This window comes from Peromyscus maniculatus, chromosome 11 (genome assembly GCF_049852395.1).
Source record: "Peromyscus maniculatus bairdii isolate BWxNUB_F1_BW_parent chromosome 11, HU_Pman_BW_mat_3.1, whole genome shotgun sequence".
In the NCBI taxonomy this organism is placed as follows: Eukaryota; Metazoa; Chordata; class Mammalia; order Rodentia; family Cricetidae; genus Peromyscus; species Peromyscus maniculatus.
In genome coordinates this window covers 41,168,614-41,189,343 of record NC_134862.1, presented here as the reverse complement: position 1 = coordinate 41,189,343, position 20,730 = coordinate 41,168,614, and the positions used below count along the sequence as shown (strand labels likewise).

Below are 20,730 nucleotides of genomic sequence, written 5' to 3'. Positions count from 1 at the left end.
GTTTGTTTGGTTATTTGAGACAGAGCTTCTCTGTGTAGCCCTGGCTGTCCTGGAACTCACCCCATAGACCAGGCTGGCCTCAAACTCACAGAGATCCCGCTGCCTCTGCCTCCTGAGTGCTAGGATTAAAGGCATTTACCACCACCACCTAGCTCTGGTTTTATTTTATAAGACAGGTTTGCATCTATGTAGACTAGGCTGGCCTTGAACTCTCAATCCTGCCTCTGCCTCCTGAGTGCTGGGATTACAGATGTGTGCAACTATTCCCAGTGCCTGTGTGAGTTTTGGATTCTGTTTATTTTTGCAATGCTGGGGTCAGAGGATTAAGCCTAGGGCCTGCCTGTTGCTTGCTAAGGGATTCCTCTGCCGCTGACCTATGCCCCCCGCTATTTTTATTTTTATTTCAAAACAGGGTCTTGCTAAAATATCCAGTCTAGTCTTAAATTTGCTCTGTAGCCCAGGCAGTTCTTATATTTACAATCCTCCCACCTCCTGAGGAGCTGAGGTTACAGCCTGTGGACTCAGGCCCAGATTGCCTATGTAGGTTTTAAGGGACTGAAGTACTGGGCTTCACAGTGCACAGGGTGTCGTGAACTGTATATACATGTTCCCAACATAGAAGCAGCATTATTCAGGTTATCCTGGTGTTAGGGGACAGAAATGATTTGGGCTCCCTCCTGACAGGGCCCACCTGCTTGTAACCCATCCAAGGCCCTCTCACTGGTCCACACTGTCTATGCGAACTCCCTAATGGTGCTACAAAGGCTGTCGCTCATAGACTTAGGCCAGATCCACCTTTGTTCCCGGAACATCTTAGAGTGGGCTCCCTGGCCCAATGTGTGGGTCACTTCACATTGGTCTTATTGTAGGACCTGCTTTCTGGAAAAGATCCAGTGCAGTCTTTCCATGGGAGGAACTGTTGGGGCCCCAAAGATACCCACAAGTAAATTTTCCTTGTGTAATTCACAAGAGAAAGTACGGGAATAGACAGGGACTAATGGAGATAAAGAGTGAGCTAGAAAGGGGCGTTAGCCAGCCTTGGTCCTGGGTCCTTTTTCTTCTCTGTTAGAGATTCTCCAGGCCCATGGCCTTGGGAGTCATCCTCTCCATGCTGTCTAAGACAGACCATCATCTCTGCCTATGACATCAGGAGAGAGTCCTCTATAAATCTCTCCCAACAGAGGGACCTTGCTATTTCTAGCTCATTAATAACGGCAATACTGTTTGGGGAAATTGGAGACTTGCTGAGTTCACATGGGTAGAAAGAGAGCAAGACTCAGCCCTGGGTCTTTGGGATGCACAACTGGGGTTCCTGCTGAGTTCCAGCCACGTGGTGAAGGACTTGATTAGTACCTTCTCTGCTGTAGGCACTGGAGCCAGAAACTGCAGTCAGAAGATGGGGTGTTGGGTAGTGGGGTGAGGAATGTCTTCAACTCCTCCGACCGGCTTGATGGGGTGTGGGTCCCAAGCCCAGATCCACATGATAGATGGGCAGAGAAGAAGTAGTTAGGTGTCTGGGGCTGCCACAAACGGACAGTAGTATCAGGACATAGTATCATGGATGTAATAAATCAATGCAATTAATGTAATTAATGAATATCATAAATATTGAATGAATACTGCGAATGTAATCAATGAATACCACAAATGTAATTAATATCATGAGTAATTAATTAATGAACATCATGAGTGTAATTAGTATCTTGAACGTAATTCATGCCACTGAATTGTGAACTTAAAGATGGTTACAATTGCAAAAAAAAATAAAGTTGAATTTTGTTATTAAAAAAAAAGATGTCTGGGGCTGCCTTGGGCAACAGAAGCCACAGGACAGAGAGGGGGTGGGTGACCCCCTCCTGACTGCCTTCCTTGCACCATTAACACTGCCCCCCCGACACACACTTGTGTCTGTTTGCTGTTCTCCAGTTCTCTAGTACCAAACAAAGGGTTGGTACTGCCCAGTTGCAGCATCCACTGGGGTTCTTTTCTTCTAAGGAATCCTAGGAGGCTTCTTAGGGCAGAGCGGCTGTGATAAACACATGACCAAGAACAACCCAGGGAGGAAAGTGTTTATTTCATCTTACAACTCCCAGGTCACACTCCATCACTGAGGGAAGTCAAGGCAGGAACCTGGAGGCAGGAACTGAAGCAGAGGCCGTGGAGGGGTGCTGCTCACTGGCTTGCTCCCCATAGCTTGATCAGCCTGCTTTCTTTCTTATTTTTAATTTTTAAAGTAATTTATTCTCTTTTTTTGAGATTAGAGCTTAACTACATCATTTCCCCTCTCCCTCCAAACCTTTCCTTCTCTCTCTCAAATTTATGTCCTCTTTTTATCATTGTTGTTCTATAAGTGTATGTATATGTGTACATATATACATATGTACTCCCTAAATACATAAATACAAACTGCTCAGTCTGTGTGATGTTACTGGCATGCATGTCTTCAGCTCAGCCTTCTTTCTTCTACGACCCATGACAACTTTCCCAAGGGCAGTACTGTCTACAGTGGGCTGGGCCTTCCCACATCAATCACCAGCCAAGAAAATGCCCACAGACCAGTCTGATGGAGCAGTTCCTCAACCGAGGTTCCCTCCTCCAAGATGAGCAGAGTTTGTGTCGAGCTGACAGAAACCCTAACCCCACGAGAAGCGTCTTTACAGAGCCATAATCACTCTCCAAAGCTTCCCTAGGAATCGGGGGAGGGTGGTGAGCCTGTTCCCTGGGGTTGTTCTCAGAAGCTTGTAGATCAGTCGTGACTGCAAGCTACATTTGTACCCCCTTTGTCTGACTGAGATAGCCTGACTCAGCATGTGACTGGCCCTGGTCACTGCTAGGACAGAGCCAGGACCCGGCTCTCCTGACCTGCTGCAGGGTGGTGCTTTTTGTATAACCTTGGCTCTGTCCCTTGGAACCAGAACCGAGGTGGGGAAGTTCCTCTAAGAGTTTAGTTCCCCTGGAGAGAGTCAGGAAGAGTGGGGCCAGGCCCTAGGTTTCACCTTTCCTCACTGTCTCTTCCTACTTAGAAAGAGGATTCAACAATACAGAACTGAGGTCAAAGGGACCGGCTCTGGTGTGGCGGGACCTAGCAGAACTGAAGTAAAGGTATAGATGTAATTGTTATAAAAATGGAACAATTCTAGAGCCTGTTGGTTAGAACACACTTCGTGGTTTTTGTGCTATTACCCTAATTCTGATTTTTCGGAGTCATAGATAGCTAGAGCTGAGAAAGACCTTAGAGGCCATCTCACTACAGGTGAGGAAGCTGAGGCCTGGAAAGTGGAGGTGACTTCCCAGGGCAGAGCAGAGACTTAAAAACCTTGATTCTCGATCTCTGTGAGTTCGAGGCCAGCCTGGGCTACCAAGTGAGCTCCAGGAAAGGCGCAAAGCTACGCAGAGAAACCCTGTCTCGAAAAACCAAAAAAAAAAAAAAAAAAAAACCTTGATTCTGCCCGCCGGGCAGCGGTGCCACACATCTTTAATCCCAGCACTCGGGAGGCAGAGCCAGGCAGATCTCGGTGAGTTCGAGGCCAGCCTGGGCTACAGAGCGAGCTCTAGGACAGGCTCCAAAACTACAAAACTACAAAACTACAAACAAACAAAAACAAGCAAACAAACAAAAAATAAACCCCTTGATTCCAACTTCTCTTAGAACTTCAAGAATTTCTAGAGCCATAATCAAGTCAGCTTTTTTCAAAAAGGATGTCTGTTCCGCACAGTCCCAGAGGAAGGAAGTCTGGACCTCTGGAGGAGACAAGGAGAAAGGTCCTAGCCCTGTGGCCTTTTAGGCTTATTCCTTCCCCTAATTTTATTGTGACCCTTTTCATTCCTTCGTCCCTTTCCTCTTTCTCCCTATCAAGCCCCAGTGGACCATACCACTGAGAATGCATGGTGCATCCCAGTGCCACCCATCTGGTGGCAGGAATGATGTGGGAGAAGAGCATTTACTATGTTCCTACTTGGTACCATGTTCCACATCACCATCAGGTACCAGATCTCACATCACCATTGGGTACCAGGTCCCACATCACTATCAGGTCCCAGATCCCACATTACCATCAGGTAGCAGGTCTCACATCACAATTGGGTACCAGGTCCCAACACCACCATTGGGTACCAGGTCCCACATCATCATTAGACCACCTCATTTCTATAGACAAGTGAGCACAGCTGGAAGTCCCACACACCTCTTCTCCTTTCTAATAATCTCTTCTCTCCTCTCCTGGTTGCACTGAGATGTGCCAGTCAGATGAATTAGAATGGAGGCAGTTAGCCAAGTCATGAGACGAGCCTCTGAGTTGATAGTACCATCTAGGCCTGTCCTAGATCTAGAACACTATATCTACCAGTTGGGCATGTTTGTGGGTGCCCTAGTGGATGTAGAAGGAACAGGGAGTTCGATTCTCCTGGTTTCCAGCAATCTAAATTGAGAGAGAATGGCCAGTACTCACACTCGGGGCGGTCATGATACCTAGGGTAACGGCAGCCATTCTGGCCTCTTTACCCTGCCTCAAACTAGGCTCCACTCAGTACCATCACCGACCCGTTTAGCCCTTACTCCCAATGGTTGAGATGTGCGGAGCCGGGTTCCAGGGAGTCTTCTCTAAAAGATGCTGGTCTCCACGGCGGCTTCTCCATCCCCCTGCTCTAGATCCTTCTGTGGCTCTGCAGGCCTGGGCTTTGCCTGGAGGCTGAGGTGAAGGCTGAGACGGAGGGTGGACGGACCGCTGGAGTGGGTCAGCAGCGTCGTGCGGCGGCTAGCCAGGCTGCTATCGGAGAGTTGCCTGTGCACCCGGGGCTGGGAACCCCTGCAGCAGACCCGGCGACTCAGGGAACGTGGCAGCAGGTGGCTGTTGAAGGCCATGTAGATCCAGGGGTTGCAGCAGCTGCTGAGGTTGCCCAAAAGCATTGAGATGGTGAAAGCCACGTTGGTGGAATCTGCCAAGACAGAAGCGCAGAAGGCCTCTTAGAACGACAGCTCAAGGGGGGATGGGGGGCTAGGGCGGAAGCTGGGTCTCCACTGAGCAGATGCAGACATGGAGTCCCGGAGAGGGAAAGACATTCACCTGGCGTTTATAACTGGAGAGCACAGCTCAGGCTGGACCCTTCATTTCCGAGTCCAGGTCTTACCGCCCTGGTTTCAGTTGACTTTGTAACCGTAGTGATAAGGTTTCCTTCAAGTTCAACTTAGAAGAGTCAACACTGCCTGGGTAGGATGGGTCCACACAGAAGGAAAGGTTTTGTTTTAAAATCTGGACCATGAATCCTCTAATTTGAGCCTTCTCTCTGTCCTCTTCTGTAACACGAAATCTAGTAGATCTCCTAATAAAAAAAACCTGGAGCAAGATATCGGGGTAATACAGTTCCTCACGTTGTAGTGACCCACACCCATAAAATTATTTTCGTTGATGTTTCATAGCTGTTATGTTGCTGCTGTTATGAATTGTAATGAAATGTCTGTGTTTTCCGATGGTCTTAGGTGACCACTGTCTCCAAATACAGCAGGGGGGCAGCTTCTAGGGACAGAGCTTCCGCTCAGATCTCAGTCTTGCTCTCGAATTCTCACTAGGAATCTCCTCTCTCATGAGGGAGAATGTTTTTTAGGCAGGCAAAATGTACAGGTGAAAAATTCCTCTAAGAACCCTTCCAGACACACATTTCTTCCTAGAGATTTAGTGAAATACTTCTCACAAACAGGAATGCTGACCAGATGACCCTGGCCTCCTGCTGGACACATCTGTACAGCGGCACAGCTGGCCTACTAGCCGCCTCTTCGCGGAGGTTGAAGAATCTTTGAAAGCAATGTCAGACCTGAAAGGAAACTCCCAAGCAGACTTTCCAGTCATCTGGCACAGTCAACAGGAAGTGCCACTCCATGCCTTTGATCTCTAAAGCCAAGATCCCGGATCCCACCGGAGCTTCAACCACTAATGTCCAAGGTCTAGCTCATGTGTTTACCCTGCAGTCTATGACAAAACTGCAGACAATCACAAAGAACTCCCTCAGGTATACTCAAGATAGGGCCACTCCTGGTACAAAAATAGCCAGGGTATAGGGTGGGAACATTTGATAAAAGACACAAATCATAGGTGTGGAAGCCAAAGCCATTTGGCCCAGGTGCACAAATTCCATGTCTTAGGAAGCATGTTTTGGTTTGGCCTCTCTGAGCCAGGCACAGTGTAGGGGCTGGGAATGTGCCACTGAGAAGCATCCGACTCTATGGAGGCTTTGCTTCTCTTCCTTGTGGGACCATCTCCCACACCCAGTCCAGGCAGAAATGCAGCCTAGAGGGCCAAGGAGACAGGCTTTACCCAAAGACCATGGGGGAACAGGGTGTACTGAACATATAACTCTAAGGCGGTGGGTGACTCAGAGCCCACTGAGTGTTTATTTTTCTGAGAGTGCATTGTAAGATGATGCTTCGTCCCTGCTCTGGTTCAGAGAGGCCCTCAGCGATGGGCAACCACTCCCTATGCGGACAGTGTATCAGGGACAGGCTGCAGACAAACAGGGAAAAACCACACTGCCTAATGGAGAAAACAGAATCCATCTCCCCACACATCCTTCAATAAAGGGCAAACAACCACTTCATCTTTGGTGTCACTGGCCAGACTGTAACTGTTGAGAGAAAAGTCATGTAACAGGTAAAGCTGGCCCACGAAGTCCCTGAATCAAGTCCTGGCTCCATCACCTAACAGTGGCATCTTAGACCAGTCTCGTTACAGCTTCTCTGAGCTCTGAGTTTAGATGTACTGTAGAGAAAGCCACTCCATAACACCATGCAGATTCACACACTTGGTACCAAGAAGCCTTTTCCACTATTCTATCCTTGGCTACAACAAGGGGAACCTCAATAGTAAGTTGGGTTTAATATGCTCATTGCTTACAGAAAAGCTTGCAAATACCTTTATGTCCAGGCTAATATCAACAGGACAGTTAAGGGCTACAGAACCAAGAATGGTGTTATGCATCTGTAATCCCAGCACTCAGGAGGTAGAGGCAGGAGGATCATGGTGGGTTACACAGTGAGTTACAAGGTCAGCCTGAGCTACCTGCAGCCTTTGAACCTCAGGAGGCTGCTGGCACATCATTCCCTGTTACCATGTAGAGCAGTCTTCTTGGCGAGTCTCATTTTGTTTTTCAGGTAAGAGGAAGGCCTCTCTCCTTGTAGAGCCAAGTTAAGAACCAGGGTTGTAGGCAAGGAATGGGTTAAAAGAAAAAGACCAGGCACTGGAAGATTGGGATCTACTCTTTGCCAAGTCACAGATCCTTTCTGAGCCTCCCTTTCCTCAGTGACATAAGGAAGGAGCTGAACTTGAGAGCTCAGGGCTGTCATATGCCAGCCCTAACTAATTGGAAGTGGCTACTGAGAAAGGTCACAAAGCTCTGTCCAGACACAGACGGGAAGGGCACCGAGAGAGAAGACAGAACCCACACATTCCAATCCTGGACCAGACTGTTTGAAACTCCCTTTCAGCTCTCTTAAGTCTCTGATCCTAAAGCCCACATAGCACCTGGAAGTTGGCTGAACAAATCTGCCCAAAACGTCTCTCTCTTCCCCACAGGGGCCACACTGATTTCTGCATTGTTCCAGAACAGAAGCTGTCTTTCACTAGCATCACATAATATTTTTAAATTGTTAAATAAGTAACCAAAACTTAAAAAAAATCAAGAAATTCCACATAATTGATATCCACTCACATAGTCTTAGTGGGCTGGATGGGACCACGCAAGGCAAGGCTGGTCTGAATGTCTGCCCCTAGAATTCATGTCTCAGAAACAGAGTCCTCAAAGTCATGTGCCGATGGTACTTTCAGGTGAGACTTCGGAAAGACTACAGGGGCTTGTGGATTAATAGGTTAATGGGTTTTCAAGAAAAAAAGAAAATGTTTGTTACCATAAGAGTATGTCCATGAGAAAAGCCAAGTAGGCCACTGTGGTGATATATTGTGCACCCCAATAAAACTTATCTGGGGATCAGAGGACAGAGCCAGCCACTAGATTATACATAGAGGTCAGGCAGTGGTGGCACCCACTAGCACACTAGCACTAGGGAGGCAGAGATCCATCCGGATATCTGTGAGTTCAAGACCACACTGGGAACAGAGCCAAGCATGGTGGCACACACCTTTAATCTCAACATTTGAGATCTCCTGCCTTTGCTTGGGAAGTACACACGCCTTTAATCCCAGGAAGTAAGATGGCAGGGCAGAGAAAGGTACATAAGGTGTGAGGAAACAGGAACTTTTCCTTTTGTCTTGAGACTGAGGACTTCCTAGAGGTAAGAACATGGCTGGCTTGCTCTGCTTCTCTGGTCTTTCAGCTTTCACCCCAATATTTGGCTCCGGGTTTTCTATTAATAAGACCGTTTAACAATTCATGGTACAGGCCGCTTTCAAGGGATCTCCTTCCCCACCCTGGAAATCTTCCAAGAGTCCCCACTTACAAGAAGAGCCCTCCCAGACATCCCAGCTTCTAGGACAGTGAGAAATAAACTTCTTTAAGCGTTAGGTAGGTATTTGTTACAGCAGCAGAGCATGCTCTAAGACAAACCAGCACCAACGTTCTTAGTGACTCCATTCGCTTGTGTCCTGCCTGGCCCCGGAAGGCACTGCAACCCTTATCCTAACCCGGTTGTCCTCCTTGCCCACCTCACGTAAGCCACAGACTTGCCTTCATTGGGGGCGTTCTCGTCCCACACAGACCACATCTGGACACTGAAGAAGGGTGCCCAGCAGGCGATGTAGGCCAGCACAATCACAAAGGTCATCTTCACAGTTCGGATCTTTGCTCTGGAGATGGTGCTGATGCTGCTGACCCGGGATGGCAGCCCTCTAGTGGCATCAGCAGGGGCCGGAGATGAAGACTTGTCCCAAGTCCTCCAGCCACTTTTTTCCTCTCTGCCAGCCTGTGTCTTGACTTTCAGGTTCTTGTAGATCTCACAGCAGATGAGGCTGTAACAGGCTGTGAGCACAACCACGGGGAGCACAAAGATGGCCACAGTGGTCCAGGTGATGTAGGCCCGTGGCCCCCAAGAAAAGTAGAACTCTGCCCAGCAGTCCAGGACCCCCGAGCCCTGGATGACCTCTCGCAGAGAAAAAATGAAAATCTGAGGAAGGCTGAGGATGGCAGCCAGCAGCCAGGGAGCCGCAATGAGAGGGTAGGTGGACTGGCTGGGCTGCTGGAGGCTACGAAGGGGGTGACAGACAGCCAGGTACCGGTCCAGCGTCATGGCCAGCAGCATGTAAGTGGAAGCGAACATGCTGAGCACCTGCAGATACTTGACAAGCCGGCAAAGGGTGTCAGAGCCCTGGAAGCGGTAGGTGATATCCCAGAGCAGCTGAGGCAGTACCTGGAAAAGCGCCACGCCCAGATCCGTCAGGGCCAAGTGCAGCACGAACAGGTGCATGCGGGAACGCTTGCGGCCCTGGAAGCCCAGTGCCAACAGCACAGCCAGGTTGCCCCCTGTGGCCAGAACCAGGACAGTAGCTAGGATCCCAATCTCCACCTTGGCTAGCTCTTCATCCCTGCCCAGCCAGGGTGTGGTAGCATTGGGGACAGACAGAGTGCCCCCAGGAGAGGGAGTGGCAGTCCAAGAAGGCTCAGACTCCATGGTCAGGATTTGGGGGAGAGAAGGTTAGGAAGGTGGGTGGAGGGACCCTGCGTGCGGGTGCCAGTAAGAAGTTGGAAAGATGAAATGGAGTAGGAGAGAAAGCTGTGGAGGTGGAGAGAAAGGGCGGGGGAACGGCAGGGTGAGGACTTGGAAACAGCTCAGCAGATAGGGATAGGGAGGAGAATAAAACCAGCAGGGAGCAGAGCGGACATGGCTGACCCCACTGAGGTCAGGGAATCAGGGAAAGCAAAGGAGAGTCTGGGAGCTGGGTGTCAGTGTGGGAAGGATGGAGGGGGTTGGAGGTGGGGGCTTCTGAAAGGGGGCACAGAGGAAGCAGAGGGAGCAGCTGCCATCTCCCAAACCCAAACCCAATTCACTTTGTCCGAACTTTTCTGAAAGTGGAGAGAGTGGATGTCCCTAAGTGGATGTCCGTGAAGGCGCAGTCCAGGACCATGGGCGTTGCCTGCAGGAACTGGAAACCCGGCTAAGCTATGCGCTCTCTCCGCTCTGCTCTCACACAAGCACCAGCCCAGCAGATGCGGCAGCTCAGAGCGGGGGTTTTTATGCGCTTGGATGCCTAGTCCTGAGCTGCTGTGTGTCGGTTGGCTCCTGCAGAGGAGGGTGGAGCGAGACTCAGTAGCACCCTTCAGACATTCAGACAGGGGTACTGAGGGGAGGGGCTGGGGAGCTGGGTGGGACTGGGGCGGAGGAGGATCGGGGAACGCGGAGCAGAAGGGAGAACCAAGCCCCCACCAGCTGCCGGGATCTGCTGAGCACCAAACAAACTCACCTGCGTTAGCATCTCGACTCTCTCCAGACAGGTGCACTAGAGATAGGTGTGTAGGCTTGTGTGTGTGTGTGTGTGTGTGTGTGTGTGTGTGTGTGAGAGAGAGAGAGAGAGAGAGAGAGAGAGAGAGAGAGAGAGAGAGAGAGAGAGAGAGAGAGAGAGAGAAGTGGCCTCTCTTCCAAACAGTGCTGTGGGCGCCCTGTTGTGAAAGATACCAAATCTTCAGGGATGGCTAAGAGGCATGTCCCAAAGAAACCTAAAGATGTGACAGCCATTTATCTTAGGATGGGCACTTGGATGTTTGAAGGAAGAAGAAAAATGAGGACGTTTGTGATTGACAGGGATGTAGGGGACGGGGCAGGGGATGGTGGAAGGAGCTAGACCCGGGAGCCCTGCTGTGATCAGAGGGGATGACGGGAGAAATTTCAAATAGAGTTTGCATCTCCAGGGTAAGTGTGAACTTCTGGCCTCTCTGTGGATACATTTCATGAGCTAAGGGTGGCGTTAACCACCCTGTGAGGCAAAAGCACAGCCGCTTAGAAATTATGTTACTTATTTAGAAGGTTACAGAGCTAGTCATCAGCAGCGCAGGACCAGACCAGAGCAGCGTGCATGCGTTCTGCTGCACCACAGCAGAAGCGAATACATTATCTTCAACAACACCAATGTGAGGTGAGCTGTCTGAGGGGCAGCGGCTGGTCATAAACAAGTCCACATCTCCTGGCCCTGAGAAAGTTTACAGCTCGCTGGAGCTGGCCTCGAATGGCATTAGCTGGGAAATTCACTTTATCTTTGGGAATTTCACACTGTTGGGACTCCCTAGGTAGGTTAGAATTCATGAGGAGCTGCCATGGTATGATCCAAGCCTCAGGGAGAGCAGGGTCTGTGACTGACTGCAGGTCCGTTTAACTTGCTTTTTTGGATCAAAGCTGATTCAACCCCCTTGACAAAGCCACCCTCCCACATACCCAATTTACATCTTTTCTAGATTGTTTTATCCGCTATATATCTCACAAATTCTTCACCTTTTGTGCTTTGCTGCCCAAACTTCCACTTTTTCCAGAATTTTGCTGTTTGTGAGCCAATTATTTTCATTCTCTCTGTTGGATCATTCGACTTCTGTGCAAACAGACTCTAGTACTCTTCATTTAAAAAAAAAAATTAACTTTCTCCAAAGACTATCCCCAGGTTTCCATAAGTGTGGTCTTCCTGCACACAGCATGCCTTCTTGCTCCCAATCATTTACTTTTTTTTAAAACATACGATCTCTCTGGGTAGAACAGACTGCCCCTCCAACTCAGAGTCTGCCTGCCCCAGCCTCCCAAGCGCTGGGATTACAGGCGTGAGTATCAAGAGCTGCCTCCAATCATTCATTTCCATACTGTTTTGAGTAGAGTCATCCAAATTTATATTTTAAATGATAGCAAACCATATGCACCATCTTTGAACTTGCTTTTTTGGTTTTGTTTCTCTTGAGGTTGGAGTATGTTTTTGCTTTGTTTTTGAGACAAAGACTCAACCAGTCCTGGTCGACCTGGAATTGCCTGTATAGTTAAAGATATCCTTGAACTGTTTAGGGGTGTGTGTGCATGTACATACACGTGGAATTCAGAGAATAACTTCAGAGAGCCAATTTTCTCCTTCTACCTTGTGAGTCTCTTAGGTCACCAATCCTGGCAGCAGGTTTCTTTACCCAACAAGCTATTGCGGGGACCTCACCTCAGACTCCTGATCCTCCTGCCTCTGCCCCCAGGTGCTGGGATTACAGGTGTTCTACCACAACTGGCTCTGGATCTTGATTTTTAAATTCTATATAGTTTTTGAGGTTCCTATGTTGCTACATGGTATAAATCTCGCTAACTGACTTTACTACATGATATTTAAATATGCAAGTACACCACTTGTTATCTTTCCAGAACTGGTTTTCATAATTGAAGTCATCCCAGGGTTGGTTTTATTTTATTTTGTTTTTTTTCCTATTTACTGTGTTAATTCGTAAGACTTTCTCTCAGGTGAATAGCTAGCATTGTTGGGTCATACAGTGAGTGATTTCATTGCTGTTTGTTTTGTTTTTCAAGACAGGGTTTCTCTGTGTAGCTCTGGCTGTTCTGGATCTCACTCTGGCCTCAGACTCCTAGGGATCCGCCTGCCTCTGCCTCCTGAGTACTGGAACTTTAGGCGTGCACCCCCACCCCCACATATGAATGGATTTTTAAAGAGATAAAGCCACATCCTGAATTTTTGTCTCTCAACTGGCTCTTCCACCAGCTGCATTGAAGCTTTCCTGTCTTCTCATGGCTAGACTTCTTAATTTTTGTCAACTTGATCTGCATGAAATGACATTTTGTTCCGTTTTTATAGTTCTCTGATTACCGTTGGTTTGGAGGATCTTCCCATGCTTTTCCCTGTCTTGATTTCCTCTTTTATGAATGGTCCACACCCTTCGTACAACTTCCGGTTTGATTCTGTCACGTCTTAGGTCTTTCTGCATGTTCTGATCTGGGTCTTTGATACATTATCACACATTGCAAATATAAGCTATGGTCTCTGACTCATCTCTTAACTTGTGGGGTCATTAATTACACAGGGAATTTAATTAGGATTTAATTAATGGCTTTTCTCATTTTAACCTCTTGTGTTTTATGGTCTCTACTTACAGAAGAGAGAGGGTCCCTCCTGCGCTGACTGCCCCACCCCCACACTCAGCCCCGGCACTGTTTTTCACTTTTGGGTTTGAAATTCTTTAGGAATTTATTTTTTTTCCAGTGTGTGAAGTAATTATCTAACTTCATTTTTCCTCCCAGGGAACATCAGTTCCTACGTTTATTAAGCAATCCATTGTTAGCTGTCTATTACCCAAATAATTATCAAATCTTAAAGTTTTTATTGAGACTATTTCTAGGATTTCTGTCTAGTATGGTCCACTATTTTTAAAAATCCCTTTTCTAATATTTTACTATTTGAAAATGAGTTTTAATGTGTAGTAAGACAAAAATGAGTCTATCCCTTGTTCCTTTAAAAATTTTAAGTATGTATTATTTTTAATGATATGTATATGTGTGAGTCTTGAGGGGGGTATGTGCATGTGAGTACAGATGCTCTCAGAGGCCAGAGGCTTCGATATCCCAACAGCTGGAGTCACAGGTGGTTGAGAGCCATGAGTTGGTGCCTTACAGCTTGAATTGTGGTCCTGATCTTTCCCTACTGTTAGACCAGACTGGAAAAATACCTCTTGTGTTTCAGCCTCTCAGACTTTCAGCCTGGAATGTATCCTGCCGCCTTCAGGCCTGGACTAGAAGTATACCACCATTCTGAATCTCCAGCTCGGAATACACTTGGTTACAATGTTGTGTTTTGTTTATTTGTTTCTTCTAGTTCTGGGGATCTGACCTAGGGTCCCATACATGCTAAGAAAGTGCTCTCCTATAGAGCCGCTCTCCTATAAAGACACACTCCTAGACACACTCACTGTAGATCTGTAGTTGCTGGGACTTCCCCACCTCTGTGATCATACAGCTGAGTCTTACAAATCCCCAGTTCCCTTTCCACTCCGTCTGCCTCTCCTGTCTTTTCTCTTCCTGTCTCCATAACCACATTCATACCACTTACTGTTTCTCTGAAGAGCCCCAATACAGGGATGGTACCATGCACCATTATATTTAGAAACACATGTTTGAGATATTAACAATAAAATGATGTCTGATGTTTGCCTCAAAATCATACCGAGGTGAAAAACGGAAAAAGATATAAATGAAACCAAATTGTCTATCTACTGATCACTGCAACATCTGAGAAATGGAAACAGAACTATGCTGCTCTCTCTAGTTTTGAATATGATTCGATATTTCTTTAATTAAGAATTTAAAGTGGGGGCTGGAGAGACGGCTCAGAGGTTAAGAGCACTGCTTTCTCTTCCAAAGGTCCTGAGTTCAATTCCCAGCAACCACAGGGTAGCTCACAACCATCTGTAATGAGATCTGGTGCCCTCTTCTGGCCTGCAGGGATATGTGCAGACAGAACACTGTATACATAATAAATAAATAAATCTTTAAAAAAAAAAAAAGATGATGAAGTCACATGGCATGTACTCTTTTTAAAAAAAAAGAATTTAAGGTGAAAGGAAAGAATTGCCTCCATTGGGTAAAAAGCAAATGGAGGTAATTGAGGGGTTATTTTTATTAGTAACAACTTTTGTAGACTCACTTGACTTGTATACGTAGGTTAAAAAATAATACATCTTAAAATTTGTGACTGAAGAAGAGCTACAGAACCTGATGCTTCAAGACAAAATTCAGATTCCTTTCAAACACCAGTGACTCCTGTTCTTCAGCACCGTACTGGAATCTCAGCTGTAACAATAGGATAAGAAAAAGAAACGAGATAAATTGAGACTAGATAACCAGATTAATGTTGTTGCAGACAATACCACACGCCTAGATAAGTTGCACACTACAGAAAACCTACAATATAGAGATAAAAACAAGATGCCACCCCGGGCTGTTCCCGTTTACTGGCACTAACAGCCAGTCTATAGGAGACGCAGCAGAACACAGAGATGTGCGTAAGGACCGCAGAAACTGTCAGGTAGATTGAATCAAATCACCACGGGGCGGGGGGCGGGGGGGTGTCTGGAGTGGGGCTGGGGGGGCTTTCATAAAGAAAGACTGGAGCATTGTTGAAGGATGTCAGACCCAGTTAAAAATCATACATAATGCTACTTCTTCCCCCAAATTCAGTGTTTCTGACCTAAGTTCAACAGAGATTTTTGTGGAATTGGGCAGAATGCCAAAAATTGTGATTTTCAAAATTCTGAAAAACAGCTTGAGAAGAAAAACAAGAGAGCAAGGGCCGGAGAGGTGGCTCAGTGGTTAGCAGGACATACTTTTATTCCAGGAAGGATCAGCCTCTGTGTTCTGTAGGCCTTCAACTGACTAGGTGTGCTACCCTCAGTCGGCAAGGAAAATCTGCATTATTCAGCCTACTGTAATGTGTAACTGTTAATCTTCCCCCCTAAAAACATCCTCATGGATAAATTCAGAATGTTGGACTAGATATCTGGACAACTGATGACCATTCATGCTGATATATATATATATATAATTAACCACCACAGGCTAGTGAGATGGTTCAGTTGGTAAAGGTGCTTATTACAGAGACCCAAGGACCCCAGTTTGGTCCCCACATCCCACAGTTGAAGGATAAAACCAAATGCTGAAAATTGTCCTCTGACGTCTACAGGTACACCATCACATGTGTGTGCCTGTACTCACACACACACATACCATACACACACTATACAATAATAGAATAATAAAAACTAGTCATCAGAGCTTCTGAAACGATTAATAATTCATTCTCTTAACAAATATCTGCCTAGTCACAATAGTCTACTGTCTTAAAATTTCTAACGGTCGGAGTCCAAATTCCAGTAAGTGCAGTGCTTGTCTGCCTTTGTGTTCACGCCTATCCTTTCGTAGTTTCTGTGCCCACCAGTTTTGGTCCTGAAGAAACCACATTGTACAATGCTGTGGGTATTCCCATCATCTATGCACTACCTTTATTCTCTTCTTATAAAACTGTGTTTAATTTTTTTATTTGAAAGTTTCATACACGCATATAATGAATTTTAGGTTGTTTTCACCACCCCTATAACTCTCTCTTATTCTCTCCTTCCTCACCACTGAAATCCTTCCCCTCTAACTTTGATATCTCTCTCTCTCTCTCTCTCTCTCTCTCTCTCTCTCTCTCTCTCTCTCTCGTGTGTGTGTGTGTGTGTGTGTGTGTGTGTGTGTGTGTGAGAGAGAGAGAGAGAGAGAGAGAGAGAGACCCGTTGAATTTCATTACGGTTGCTCGTGTGAGCATGGAAGGGAGATCATTTACTGGAGGATCAACTCTCCAGTGGCTACAGCATTGAAGAGAAGGGAATCTCTCCTTCAACACCCATTGCAGTCATCCCTCAGGGAAGGGTGTGGCCTTGTGTGGTATTGTGTTCCCCCAAATATTGTGCACACTAATAAACTTATCTGGGGTCAGAGACAGAGCAGCCACAATATTAAACATAAAGGATAGGTAGTGGTAGCACACGCCTTTAATCCTAGCATTCCAGAGGCAGAAATCCATGTGTTCAAGGATATAACCAAGCATGGTGACTCATCACACCTTTAATCCCAGTAAGCAAGCCTTTAATCCCAGGGAGTGGTGGTAGAAAGCAGAAAGGTATATAAGGTGTGAGGACCAGAAACTAGAAGCATTTGGCTGATTAAGCTTTTAGCTAGTTAAACTTTAGGCTTTCGAGCAGCAGTTCAGCTGAGACCCATTCTGGAAGAAGACTCAGCGGCCTCCAGTTTGAGGAAACAAGACCAGCTGAGGATCCAGCAAGATGAGATCGCTGTGGCTTGTTCTGGCTCTCTGATCTTCCAGTGTTCACCCCAATAACCGGCCTCAGGTTTGATTTTATTAATAAGAACTTATAAGATTCATGCTACAGCCTCGTGAACCTCTCCCATCCATGATAAAATGTTGATTGTTGATGGGCCCTGTCTTGTGCAGGTTGCCACTGCCACAGTGAGTTCATGAGTACAACTCATCAGTTAGGAGTCCCTTCATTAACTACCGTCTGCTGTGATAAAAAATTTTCCTGATGAACACCGAGAGCAGTACTATTCTCAACACATACATACAAGCATACTATGTAGTTGGAGGTTTTTTGTCCCAATTGCCTGCTCCCAAGTAACTGACATGGAGGCTTAATATTACTTATAAATGCTTGGCTGATAGCTCAGGCTTGTTACTAGCTAACTCTTACATTTAAATTAACCCATATTTCTTATCTATACTTGGCCACATGGCTCATAAACAAACACCTCATTTTCTACATGTCCTTGGCAGCTGGCTGGTGTCTCCCCTGTCTCCATCCTTCTTCATCCCAACATCCTCAGTTTGATTGTCTCACCTAACTTGATCCTGCCTTGCTATAGGCCAATGAACTTCATTATTAACCAATGAGAGTAATACATATTCACAGTGTACAGAAGGATTATTTCACAGCATACTTAACACACATACGTGTGTGTGTGTGTGTGTGTGTGTGTGTGTAAGAGAAGGTAGTTTGCCAGCATGTCCAATTGGCAAAACAATAGCAATAAATTTCCCCACAGCCTATGAGCTCCCCAGTCATAGGCTCTTGACTAGTATTATATTAACAGGCATGAATCACCTTCTATGAATCAGACCTCAAATCCATCCCAGTTGGTTGTCCCCATAATACTTATGACCCCACTGCACCAATGGGCACATCTTGCCTGGTGGGTCATTATTATAGTTCACAGAACTCACAACTGGGTAAGACAGTTGACTCCCTCACATGTCTACACTCCACTCCCAAGAGTTCACATACCAAAGCTTCCAGCTCATGCGTGGCTTGATTTCTCTATGGCCTGTGACTAAAGTGTGTAGGGTGTTCAGCAACAGGGTCTTGCCATCTAGTTCTGGTAGGCAATCAAGACCAATGGTGGTAGCCTGTTTGGGGGTCCCCTGGGACCTCCCTGACCAACCACTAGTAAGGAGGTATCCTACACTTGGCAATGGAATTTTTGCTTAATAATCTATGTCTTCTGGGAACATTGTCAATTCAGTTTTTTAAAAATATTTTTTTTAATTAAAAACTTTTAGGAATTTATTTGTGTTTAGTGCAAAGTCTGACATCTGGCCACACGGCTCTGAAATGTGTAGCTGAAATGTGAGAGATGTAGGTGAAGGAACCTAGTGTCCGACAGCAGGTAGTTAGCAAGTATGGCCAGAGATAAACACCAACCTTGCTGGGTCCTGCCCTGCCCAGGTCACAGCTCTGATGAAGAGTGAATGCTGAACAGTTTCTATGGGGTTGGCACAGCCTTCTTGGGTATTTACATCTTTGATCAGGCTTCTTAGAACCAGAGGTCATTCTGTTAGGCTCGAATCACACTACCCAGTCAACTTCCTTTGTGGCTCAGTTGAAACTTCCTGTAAAGTAATGAACAACTCACAATGAAGGATCAGCTCATTGTACCCATCAGATCTCCAGTAAGAGATCCGCCCTGGCCCATACCCTGGGGGGCATGTGGGAAGCCAAGGTAAGACGATCTCTGTGAGTTCCAGGCCAGCGAAGGCTACATACTTAGACCCTGTCTCACACAAACAATCAAGCAGACAGGGATCTCTAGTAAGTTCCTCTGGCATTTGAGATGTTGGGGCAGTTTAGGGAAAATTGAGGGAATGTAAGAACGGGAGAATAGCTCCTCACCCTGAAATCCGGTTGAAGGCTCATTAGGAAAAATCGAGAATTCCAGGAAAATTAACAACTGTTTTAGCCAAGCGTCCTCCCTCCCCAGCCTTAAACCTGCCATTTTCTAGGAATCCCATGGGAAACCACACTGGCCAGGAAAGGCTGCGTTAGGTACTAAACTACTTTGCAAAGCCAGTGGCGTCTGCGTTCCCTTTATCGGATTATAGCCCCATCCAAGGTATCTCAGGCGCCACTCCACTTACCTCGACTTTCAAAGGAGAGGAAAATAAAGGGTTTCATAGCAACCTTTGAGATGTAACATGAGAGCCACCAAAACGGTTTCTATGGTTCATGCTAAGGCAATAATTCATTCCAGCTCTCTCTGAAGGAAACCATAACCACATTTGGGTATGGTTTATTCTTTCAGACTCTCTCTTAGAAAAGCCCACAACCATGCTCTGAGGTTCTAATTTCTTTAGTGCCCCCCCCCCCGCCCCCGCCCCATGTTTAAGCCTATGTTACATTACTTGTAACAAAAATCTCCAAATTGCTTCATCATACCGGCTAGTCCCCAAATTCTTTTCAGTACTGAAGCTGCAAATCCCAGTTTGGAGTGAGTTTCCATCCCTAAAAGATTGGGGAATTCTTCAGGCTGCTGAGGGTGACAGCATGGAGCTGGGACTCCGCTCCCTCACCACAAAGAGCTGTGACTCACAGGAGACAGAGACACAGCATAGGTTTCTAGTTTCCAGAAGATCTGTCTCCTACCTAGACAGCAGACTTGACTGAGGTGCTGTGCCCGGTAGAGAAGCCTCAGGCAGGGAGAGGGCTGGGTGAGGTGCAGAGCTGCTGAGCCCAGGAGGTGGTGGGCGAGGGCCCAGGTGACTGTAGAGGTCTCCACTCTGTTCAAACTCAGTGCTCCCTCCTTCATCCAGAATGCACTCTCAGGGGGCTGGAGAGGTGACTCAGTAGTTAAGAGCACTGGCTGGTCTTTCGGAGGACCTGGGTTCAATTCCCAGCACCCACATGGCAGCTCATCCGTAATTCCAGTTCCAGACTATCTGAAGCCCTCTTTCTGGCCTTCTCAGGCACCACGCACACACACGTGCACAGGCATACCTCCAGGCAAAACACTCATACACATAAAAAGTAAAAAGAAATTAAAAAAAAAAAAAAAAACGAGAATGCAGTCTCAAAACTCACTTTTTGTTTTGTTTTTCTGAGACAGGGTTTCTCTGTGTAGCTTTGGAGCCTATCCTGAAATTTGCTTTGTAGACCAGGCTGGCCTCGAACTCACAGAGATCCACCTGGCTCTGCCTCCCAAGTGCTGGGATTAAAGGCGTGTGCCACCACTGCCTGGCCTCAAAACTCATTCTTAAGAAAAAGGGAGTTTGTTCCCAAGCCTGCTTGCTTAGACATGAAGTTATTTTTCTTTCCACTGCCTGAGTCTCACCTCAGCCATGTTCCCAATACACTCATGCTTGAGCTGCTTGTCAAGTTTTATGGCTGGTTTAGGAGGAGGGCTAGAGGATAATCTCCAGTAGTGACCATCCATTGCATTTATCTCTGCTTCAATGCCTTGCCATGCTAATAAATGCAGGCAGTCTATTCATTTGTGTGCTGTGTGTGAAATAACCAAATAGACTATGTATCTCCAGCCTACCACAGACCAGCTCACAGTGACTCAAGTGTTTGTTGGAAGGATGGATGGAGGAAAGATAAGAAAAACCATTGGTCTTGAAGTCAGGAAACCTGAGTTCTCTTCTTGTACTACTGATAACTCTTAGTGAAGTTGCCTTGTCACCCTGGCCTTAGTTTTTTCTCTTAGGGAAATGAAATGGTTGGATGGTTGAACTCTAAGATCCCTGTAGTATCTCTGTTAAGATTCTGTGATGGCACAATCCAAAATATCCTGAACCATGCTAAGATGTTAAGGCTAAATATTATCCCCAGAAGATGATACTTATTTTTAAAACAGCCTTCTAGAAAAACAGCCCATAGCCCAAAGGAATGACTCTAATTCTAGATTCAGTACTAGCAAGGGAAGTCATAGAATGGATTAGTTTCTTG

General features: G+C 46.5%; 1 protein-coding gene across 1 annotated transcript; it reads right to left on the bottom strand.

The window, feature by feature from the left end:
* Positions 1-3,452: 3,452 nt before the first annotated feature.
* Positions 3,453-10,134, bottom strand: Avpr1b (arginine vasopressin receptor 1B). Its single transcript, XM_006988832.3, has 2 exons — positions 8,671-10,134; positions 3,453-4,935 (listed from the first exon to the last, which is right to left on the bottom strand). Exons 1-2 carry the CDS (start codon positions 9,608-9,610, stop codon positions 4,601-4,603), a joined length of 1,275 nt encoding a protein of 424 aa, XP_006988894.2. The 5' UTR covers positions 9,611-10,134; the 3' UTR covers positions 3,453-4,600.
* Between the last annotated feature and the right edge of the window lie 10,596 nt (positions 10,135-20,730).

What these genes read in the sequence shown, in the direction of transcription:
- Avpr1b (XM_006988832.3), bottom strand. Translation starts at nt 9,610, where the DNA reads ATGGAGTCTGAGCCTTCTTGGACTGCCACTCCCTCTCCTGGGGGCACT. An exon ending in CGAGAACGCCCCCAATGAAG is followed by an intron (nt 4,936 to 8,670) that starts GCAAGTCTGTGG and finishes CTGTCTTGGCAG; the next exon opens with ATTCCACCAACGTGGCTTTC.